At 43.1% G+C, this 10281-nt stretch overlaps 1 protein-coding gene across 2 annotated transcripts; it reads left to right on the forward strand.

Annotated features, from left to right (window-relative positions):
- Nucleotides 1-2180: 2180 nt before the first annotated feature.
- Tac1 (tachykinin precursor 1) lies at nucleotides 2181-9955 on the forward strand. Of its 2 annotated transcripts, XM_050162267.1 has the most exons (7): nucleotides 2181-2491; nucleotides 2907-3038; nucleotides 3919-4015; nucleotides 4457-4501; nucleotides 4944-4967; nucleotides 6281-6334; nucleotides 9414-9955. In XM_050162267.1, exons 2-7 carry the CDS (start codon nucleotides 2916-2918, stop codon nucleotides 9461-9463), a joined length of 393 nt encoding a protein of 130 aa, XP_050018224.1. In that variant the 5' UTR covers nucleotides 2181-2491; nucleotides 2907-2915; the 3' UTR covers nucleotides 9464-9955. The 2 variants fall into 2 exon arrangements, with proteins under 2 accessions (XP_050018224.1, XP_050018225.1); XM_050162268.1 differs by lacking the exon at nucleotides 4457-4501 and having other exon boundaries at nucleotides 2189-2491.
- Nucleotides 9956-10281: the final 326 nt, after the last annotated feature.

The following is a 10281-nucleotide window of genomic DNA, read 5'->3' on the forward strand; positions in this document are numbered from 1 at the left end:
GTCATGAACAAAATGGGAAATGATTTAAAGTACTATCATTGACTGGACTTTGGCTAAGCTCTCCAAGCAGGTACCATCACAACTTTGGGGGCACATTCAAGAGGAAGTGATCACATCAAAAACCAGAACACAACTCTGAGTGAGAGCCTGGTTGCTTGGCTTAGCAACTTCTCCCAGGAACTAAGCAGAAGCCCCACAAAACTATGCCAGTCTCTTCCAAAGCCAGCCCTGCACTGACTCAACACTAGAACTTCTCTAATAACACAGAATGTGGTACACGCTACTGAAATGCTTCATCAATAAACTACTAACAAAAAGGTCAGGGAGAGCTGTCAGAGACACGGAGTGAGTTCCTGTCACTCCAACACTCCACCCCTTCATAAGCTGAAATCTAACACCCAAGGGAATGTCATTTAAAAATAGGTAAGTAGGTATTGAGGGAGGAGCCTATGGAGGAAGGAGCCTATTGAGGGAGGAGCCCTCACAAATATGAGTAGAGCCCTTTTAAAATGGATCTAATGGACCTCCTTGATTCTGCCATATAAGACTCAACAGGAGGCAGAATGGTATTTCATGAGGATCCCAAGAAGGGCTCTCATGAGAATCGAGGGCACCCTGACACCTGGCTTCAAATTGCCAGTCTTCACAGCTGTGAGGGAAAACCAAAACAACAGCAACAACAACAGAAGCAGCAACAGCAACAACAGCAAATGTGTTGTCTGGGAGCCACCCAGTTCGTGGTATTTATGTATATCTGCCCAGACTGATTCACATAGGATAATGTATGAGACTATTTATAATTCTCATTTTAACCAGTAAATATATGAGGTTGTGAGGACTTTTAGAGAACACTTAAATGCTTAATAATTCTAACACCAAAATTATTTTAGATTATTTTAGACAAAGTAGTTGATTTTCACTTTGAAAATCCTTACCTTGGGATGGAACACTTAGTTTTTTTCACTTGTGAGAATTTGCTTAAAATATTCTGGGTGAAGAGGAACTGGGGACTACATGAAATCCATGAGTTGTTGCAGGTAAATGATTCTACATTTGCGTTCACAATTTCTCCTTTTAAAAGTTTTGATATTTGAAAGCAGAATGTTCACATTATAAAATCCACCTAAGCTTCCACATTCAGGGTTAAAAATAAAACAGATATTGGAGGTGAAACATCAATTTGGCTTGCAAACACTAATTTCTTTTACATACTATACTAAAAACATAAAAAAAATATATAATTCCCAGGAGAAAACAACTCTATTCAAAAGACAACATCAATCCAGCTGTGGCGTCACACACCTATAATTTCAGCACTAGGTAGACTGAGACAGGAGAATAACCAATTTGAAGCCACATAACGAGACCTAGTCTAAAAAAAAAAAACAAAACAAACAAGCAACTGCATCATTTAGTGCTTTGAAGATTGAAGAAGTGTTATACGGCTGGGAAGGAAGTTATCTGTAAAACCATGTTTGCTAATGATGTCTGATTCTGGCCTCCCTCCAGGGCCCTGTGGTAACAAAAGGTAGGCATCCAGCATCCCGAGTCCTCTAGTGGAAAAAAGGGAGGGGTGAGGTACAATTACCCTCTTCCGACCCTTCTGGATATGACAGGGAGCCGCTTTGGGGAACAAAGGGTGTCCTTGAATGGCTGATGATTAAGTTCTACACGCGACACCAGCTTTAAATTTCTCTTTTCCCCAAACGAAAAGAGAAATCTGTTTCCATCCTTGGAAATACTGGACTGAAACTCTTTTGCAGCGCTAGAGAAATGGGAGAGTATTCTGACTGATTTGGGGTGGGGTGGGGGCTGTTCCCGTCATAGATACAACGCCTCACAAACCTTTAAGACACATGAAGGAAGAAACGGAAGGGGAAAGAACGCTTGCTCCAGCTCTAACGTGTTTTGCTGCTGTCTTAGCGTGATTTCCCACGACAAGGTTTTAACGCTGAAATGATTTAGCCCTTCTCAAATGCACAACTTTTCCTAAAGGAAAAGTTCTGGAAGTCCGAGGCATGAGTCACTCCGCTCAGTTTTGATGAGTAATCTCAGGTGTCACTGAACCTTGTTCCGAAGAAGAGGGGAGGGGGCGTCAGATTTGCAGGCGGAAGAAAACAGGCCTCTTTGGATTGGGTGGCAAGACCTCCACTTCCCTAAAATTGCGTCATTTCGAACCCAATTGGGTCCAGATGTTATGGACTCCGACGGGTTACCATCTCGGAAACTCTCCATCACGCAAGCAAAAGGCGAGGGGGCGGCTAATTAAATATTGAGCAGAAAGTCGCGTGGGGAGAGTGTCACGTGGCTCTCCAGGCTCGTCACGCCTGCGATAAATACCGCGAAGCAGGAGCGGGGACTAGAGCGCACTCCGATCTGCTCCACTCCCGCACCCACCGCACGCACCGCACCGCACCGCGGCCAAAGAGCGAGGAGCGAGGAGCGCCCAGCAAGTGTTCACCTGCCGAGCATCCCCGCCGGGGTGACCGCAGTGAGTACCACTCCCGCCGGCCAGCTGTGGCTTGCCGCTGCCCGTCGTACCTCAGTCGGAGGTGGCGTCCGCCCTGGCGTTGCTCCCGCTGCAGTCACAGACTTAGGGGAGATTGAGCAAATGCCAACGCCCCGCTTTGTCTCCCACCTGCAGAGCCTCCAGACTTGAGGGTGTGGGTCAGTGGGTAGAGGGTCTGGGACGCTGAGACTCAGGGAGAGGGGGATTTGAGGTTCTTTGGGACGTCATTCTGCTTCCTAGGGGGTATGGAGAAATGTTAGCCCTGATTTTTCTTATCTTGGTTTCGCGGGACCTGTTTTCCCTTTCTTATGGCACTGAAATTCTGTGGCTCTAACTCTTGGGTGGTCACCGCCTACGTGTGTGTAATGTCTCCTCTGCTTTCTCCTCATCTCCCCAGAAATCCAACATGAAAATCCTCGTGGCCGTGGCGGTCTTTTTTCTCCTTTCCACTCAACTGTTTGCAGAGGAAATCGGTACCAACGATGATCTAAATTATTGGTCTGACTGGTCCGACAGTGACCAGATCAAGGTGAGACCCAACCGGGCGTGGGAGCTGTTCCCTTCCCCTTGTGGTGGGACCCTGACTAGCCCATCCCGAGAGACGCCATGGGGTGTAAAGGGCGTCATCCCCCAGGTCCCACACAAAGCTTTAAGCCCACAACCAAGTTTTCTCCCTGAGGGAGAAGAACTGCATCGCGGTCTCCACAGCCAGAGCGATGCTCTCTAGAGAGCGGGGTCCTTGCCAGGCTGGAAACTTCGCGTGGCTTTAGTTCCTAGTCCCTAGTCTCTAGTTAAGGGCTCTCGGAGGCTTTGGTCCAGCTGTGCTGCCGGAATCCTTGGAGATGCTGGACAGAGAAGTCGATGGGGGCAAAAGCGGGATCTTAACGAGCTGCGGGGTCTCGGGGGGGGCGGGGGCAGAAGTGAGCTTCCACATTCCTGTATTTAACAGTCCAAGTTTCCCTTTACGTGATTCTCGGCTGTTGGCGCAGAGCAGCGCGCCTTGGGAAACAGAAAGTTGTGCATGCGGTGGTGCAGGGTCCCTTGTAAAACATCAGCACATTCCTTCATCCAGCCCCACCGTGTGTACGTAGGACAGTGGGGGGGGGGGGGCTCTCAAGCCTAGCTGAGAACAGACAAAGGTGGTAGTGAGACCTTGAATGAATCTTCTGATGGGATAAAGAACAGAAAACGCACAGGATCACAAGGCAGGGGCGCCTGGGGTAGAATTGGGGGAGAAGGAGGCCCAGGCGGGGCCAAGTGGGAGGGAGTACTGCCTAGATTCTTGCGTGGCCTGGACTCTTGCGAGCCCACCAGCTTCTGGTCTCAGGGGGATCAGTGGCGAAGCTGGGGCTCATGGTGGAACTGGCCCCGGTTCACTCAAGTTGTCTACACTCGGGTTTGTCCCCCAGGAGGCGCTGCCAGACCCCTTTGAGCATCTTCTGCAGAGAATCGCCCGGAGACCCAAACCTCAGCAGTTCTTTGGATTGATGGGCAAACGGGATGCTGGTGAGAGGAGCGATAGTCACTATCAGGCTGTCTGGCTACCTGATCTGCATGCCCGCTCATTCCTGGAGCACCCAAGTGTCGCTTACCCTGCGAGCATAAATTTCCACGCCCAAAGACTTGTGATTCCCAGACCACTCTGACAAAGCCCTAGTCCATGGGGGTGGGTAGGTGGGAGGGGGCAAGATCCATTTCTCCTGCTTCAGAGCACTAGAGTGACCCAAACTGGAAATGACTTTAGCTAAACACTTCCCTAACTAAGATCCGAATTACAAGGGCCCCCAGGTACGCTGGATGGTCCAGGCTCGGGGTGAAAGATGTTATAGCGTTTCTGAGACTGGGTTAGAGCTGGCTGCCCCTTGCTACCGTGAGAGAAATTGCCCTGAGTTGATGATGCAGTCAGTGGAGTGTGTGAAGAGTTAATGCCAATTCATCTCTTGTCAGATTCCTCAATTGAAAAACAAGTGGCCCTGTTAAAGGCTCTTTATGGTAAACATCCCTATAAATATCTTTATTTCACTATCATGAATGGTCATATAAGAAAGTATTTTAAGCTAGAGCAAGGTCTTGCGATTAAGTCTAGTTAAGAGAATGTGTGTGTGTGTGTGTGTGTGTTTTGAGCTCTTGCACATGTGAAGTGAGTGACCAGTCTTGAAGTCAGTACATTTATATATCCTTGCTCGCGTCCCATGGTTCTGTCTTTTTAATACATGGCCCAAAGAGGTTATTCAATAAATATTCCTTTGGTTGTTCAAATATTTGGCTTTCATTAATAAATCAGTTAGCATTCATCTACTTGATTCCTCAAGACGGTACATAAATAGGAAATGTTAAATATTTTCAAAATAACTGCTCAAGTTCCCTGTAAAAGATCTCAAGTAGCTTTTAAAAGAAATCTGTGTGCCGCCTAACTGCTTCTCTTCTCTTCTAGGACACGGCCAGATCTCTCACAAAAGTAAGTTCACAATTATCTTGACATTTATCAAACGCTAATGTTAGTGATATTGAATTCTGCTCATCCTACCTTTTGAGGCATAGCATAGGGGCCAATAAATTTAATTAAGAAAATATAGGAAAGGAAAAGACATATCCAGAGTGTGCTCTGATGAATAATCACTGTGTAGGCATACTGCAGTGTAGGCATACTGCAGTGGCAAAGCACACATTACATTTAAAAAGGAAAAAGAATTAAGACCTGTAAACATTTATTGGTAGGATTTCAACTGTAGGGTTAAGCGTCCATCACAAGCCTTCATTTCCACCACCACCCGCCCCCATGAACACTACAGAAAAGAAAAGTTACATACATCTCCTAACTCATTTACATGAACTGGATATAATAACGGCAAGCAAGGCAGTTATTCAGCTGCTAATTAATTGGAGGGGGTGAATATTTGAGCAGAAAATCCACTTAAATGTGAGAACAGATAGAAACATGGGGCTACTTCCCCTTGATCCCATAATTGAAATGGGAAACCTTATAGAGGACAGTGAAGATTGCGGAGACGTGGCACTAGAGGGTCATTAGAGATGTTTCCTAGCTAGATGGATCCAAGGGTGACAGGAAGTTCTGTGGGTCCCTGGCAGTGTGGCCGGCTTCTGTGAGTTCCATGGATTGGCTTTTAACCCAGTGGCACAGTGGACCCCAAAACGCACAACACAACACCATGGTCACAAATAACAGTGGAAACCAAGAAAAAATTTCTCAGTAACATCTTCTTTCGGGGAGAGGGACACACTTCATTTGAATTTACCTTCTAAGGATTTAAATTTTAAGGTGATTTTTATAGAGCTAAAATAGGCAATAAAAATAAGTGTACCCTGTTAATGTCAAAACCAACATGTTTTCACAAAAGGAGTATTTCTAAATCGAAATCCACTAAATATAAACTCTTAGATTCCAGCCACCAAGATCTCAAGCTTAAAGCTCATTTGTTGAGAAACACAGTGTATTTGTTGATGGAACAGTAACCTGGATGTTGCTCTCACGCATAATGTGTGATTGGCTCCCCAAATTCAAAGCTGGCTACAGTGGTAACCATGAAGTATAATACAGATCAAAGATTCTGCGAGAACTGAGAAAGTTCTTGCAGTGCACTCTTTCAGTGGGATTTGTAGGCTTATATAAATCCTCTTTGGACTCACCAGTATGCAAAGTAGGAGCATATTTATTGCATAGGCTTATCTTCAGAAATTTCTTGTACTTTGTACATCATGAGCTTATTTCTTCAAAGGTATACATACTAAAATACTAAATGTATTTTCCAGGGCATAAAACAGATTCCTTCGTGGGACTAATGGGCAAAAGAGCTTTAAATTCTGGTATGTATAAAATCATGTCTGAAGATATGCAAATCTACTTCTATTATTTTTTGAAGCATAGTTTTCAAAGTACTAAAAATGGAGTAATAGACTTAAGATAAGTATTTCTATAGACAAATTTTCATAGTAATGTTTGTAGCCAAAAGTCAGTTGATAGATGCTTAAGCTAATACCTCCTCAGTATTAGTATATTTCTCTCAAAATACCAGCTCTTCCAGCATCTGCCCCATTTAGTCATTACACACCTGAATCTTTGGGCTGCTCTGACATTCTTTTCCATAGATATTCTCAATAAAACATACTGGACCCTGAGGGAGAGATGAGAGCTTTTCACTTGTCACTAAAGTATTATGAAATTTTCATAAGATGTACATCGGCAATCTTCCAGTATAAAAATAAATGTTTCTTAAAATCACCTTCTCATTCTGAAGCCATGGAAGCTCAAATCAGTGTCTTAGTGGGTGCCGAAGACAATGAATGTAGCTGGGTCCGTTCTAACGCCTTCAAAAAGGAACACACCAAATCGTTCCTCAGCTTGAGCTACAGAACTACAGAAAAAAAAATTCTAGGACTCCCAAAATCTATTTTCACTCTAAAGGAGGATTTTTCTTGACACAAAGCTGCATATTTCCTCATTTCCCTAGCTTGCACCTTGTATGTAAATGCCGTAGACATATTTCTAAACCCTTCATTTAATCCAACTATATTCAATGTTAAACAACCCCTGCATCATTTTCATGGAAACTGACTTTTTATTAAGCACATGCAAGCCCTTAGTTTAGGCACACTAAAGAAAATACTGAAATTCTATGTATTTTACTGTCACTGAGAATAAATTAAAACAATAAACATCTGATTGGAAATTAATCGGCAGCTGCCCTTTTATAATATTTATAGTTTCCAGAGAACTAAATAAGATGTTCTGGCTTACTTCTTAATTATCTGAAGCCACAAAACAATATTTTTTAATTCTATTATTATTATTAATTCACTTTACAAATTTAGATACAACTTTTGTATTTCCTCACCGGTAATCTCTGGGCAAACAAAATTTAATTCTTACGAAGTTATGCACCTATTTGAAACCTGCAATTGCTTCATTTATATGTATATTCGTATTGTCTCCTAGCCTTGAGAAATGAAATATAAATATAAGCCCCTGCAGTGCTTGCCTTCAGATGTATGAGTCCTCTATAGCTGTGGTTTCCTCGATAGCTGAATTAATCACCTGCTCTCTGTTTCCAGAATTTTTACACCTTTCAGAACATGCTTAACTTATGAATAATATAGCTGCTGTGAAAATTAGAGTAGATTAAATATCCTTAAAGTAATAATTATAGTTAATAAGATTAGAGCTGCTGCGATGAATTGGAATTGCTAGCTAATTTTTAGTCTTATATTTTAGTTAAGAAAATACAAATGGGAAAAATGTGGGGGAGGCAGTAAGCAGGGCCCATTTTATACCCTCACTGGGACATGACTCTGACAGTTGTATCCTCCAGCCACACCTACCCTTACTGTCTCTTGGTCACACACACTTCTGAAATCTGGCAAACAGATGCCCTCACCAGCTCCCATGCACAGAAGCTGGTAGGCACCCTAAGAGTGCGGAAGGACCAGGTAAGAGTCTGCTTCCCTGCAGGAAACCACTGTGTCCCAATCATGCTGCCAAGCTGACTTTGGTTGCTTTAATTAGCATTCCCGTCACTCCTGAGAGTCATAAGGTCTTGGTACCCCACAAGGCCTGTCAGGAACAAACTCAGGCTACTCCTGATAAAAGAGAATGAGAAACGAATTTTTGTCTGCATAAGAAGTGCCCAGTCTGGGGTGCAGTCTGCTCTAGCTCGGGTTTACACACTAAACATTCAGCGGCTTCGTGTTCCTGCTCATGTTCCTCAGAGAGAGAGGCAGACCTTTTGAGAGCCACCAGGGAAAGCAGACCCGATATCCCTGGAGCCTTCCACTTTCTCCCTCACCTAGGAAACGGCTCACAGCGGCATAGGGGCTTCCTCGAATCTGCTCTTTCCTCTCAATCCAGCATTCATGTGGGGCCTTTCCCACAAGCAAATTATAATGCAACTCTAAGTAATAATGCTGGCTGCGATGATGAAATACCCGTATGTAGACAATTATTCTGACCCTTGACATTTTGTAGTTCCAGATCCTTTGAAATTATATCTAATACGGCATAATATAATGCATCTTAGCAGTTTTTAGTCCGGATGAGTCACAGTGCTTAAATTACTTAGTAGCCAGGTGCTAAGTGCTTTTGGAGCAGCAACTGACGTTCCACGCCGCCCAGATTCTAAGAGTTAGATAAAATTGTGCTGTGTATTCGTGAGTTCAGTGGCCTTGCCTACAGAGTAAGAGTGACTTTAGTCTCAAGGACAGCCAGTCCATCTTCAGAAGGTATCCATGAAAAAGAGACCCCCCCATACCAGTTGGTTCCCCTAGAAACAGAGGTTAGGCAGTCTTGGCCTGAAAAGAAAAAAGGTCCTAAATATTTTAGGCTTCCTAAGTTATGTTGGTCTGTAGTGACTGCTCAGATTTGCCGTTTTAAATTCAAAGAAGCCATAGATAATACATACATAAATTGAGTCTGTATGTGTCCAAACAAAACTGTATTTATAAGAATAAACACCAGGGCAGCTTTGACCTAGGACCTGAAATTTATTTACCTCTACCCTAGAATGAAAGTTAGCGTCTCTTTTTTATCCTAATACATGACCACAGTAGGCATGGTCCTTTCTCTGATACTGTGAGTCATCCAGTGCTTCAGTAACTTGAGAAAAAGGAACGTCATACTCAACCATAAATATACACTGTTGCACTTTCTGGATACATAGCAGATACATAGCATGTGTCCAAATAAACCACGAATGCTGTGGTTAGAACACTTCTAAGCAGGATATGGTGTCAGACACGCTTGGAAGGTGCACTAAAAAAGAAAAATCTTAGAAATACTTCTTCTAGAGGACAAAGTCATTCTGACATTGCAGTAATTCCGTGTATGAATTCGACTTTCTTCACTACCTCTGTGAACCCCCTTAAAACCTACTTTTTACCTCTTTGTTTTCAGTGGCTTATGAAAGGAAGGCGATGCAGAGCTACGACAGAAGACGTAAATAAACCCTGTACCATACTATCTGTTCAGCTTCATTTGTGGCAATGAGCGATGAGAAATAAGACATGCACTATGAGGCATGATTATTTATTTAAAAACAAATGTTATGAGTGGAGGAACTCCAAAAAAGTGTTTATTTTTTCATATTGTGCCAATAAGTGTTGTAATTCCAATGTGGTAACCTCCTCAGAAGGAGAAATTAGTAGTAACTTCAGCAAAGCACAGTGTCAATGAAATTGTCCAAGCTTGCCTGTGACGCAGTCTCCAAAGAAGGAAGCATTCTCTTTGCTGCCGGAAGCGGAGAAACTCCTGTGCAGTCTTGCGCCTCCCGTGGTTGCTTTCATGCTGACAATGTAGAAACTTTGGCCTCTGACTCTAGTGGTATCCTAGCAGCATGTTTTATGTTTTCTGGCTATATAGAGATGTTTTTAAAAGTTTCAATGTGATTCTCTGGTCTTCATTCATTGTATGATGTGTTGTGATAGCTACCATTTTAAATAAAAGAATTTATCTTCAGGAATTTTGTCACATTCTTTCATTAATATTTATGTCAAATCAACAACCATTCTTCCACTAGAAGAAGAATGTTCAAAGCTGTTTTGGTTGAAATACATCCCCCCCCCCACACACACACATACATGCACACTCACACAAATGTTCCCCTCTCAAACACATTTCTTTTTTCCTTTTTCTTTTTCTAAGTCATTTGATATGAAATAAAGAAATTCCCTTTTCGATACAAAGAGTACAAGCCAGCTATGCTTATGACTCCTTATTGGAGATAATAATCTGTTCTGTTTTGACGATTAATCTCACTGGCTCT

This window comes from Alexandromys fortis, unplaced genomic scaffold (genome assembly GCF_014885135.2).
Source record: "Alexandromys fortis isolate MF-2015 unplaced genomic scaffold, M_Fortis_MF-2015_v1.1 scaffold_110, whole genome shotgun sequence".
Classification (NCBI taxonomy): Eukaryota; Metazoa; Chordata; class Mammalia; order Rodentia; family Cricetidae; genus Alexandromys; species Alexandromys fortis.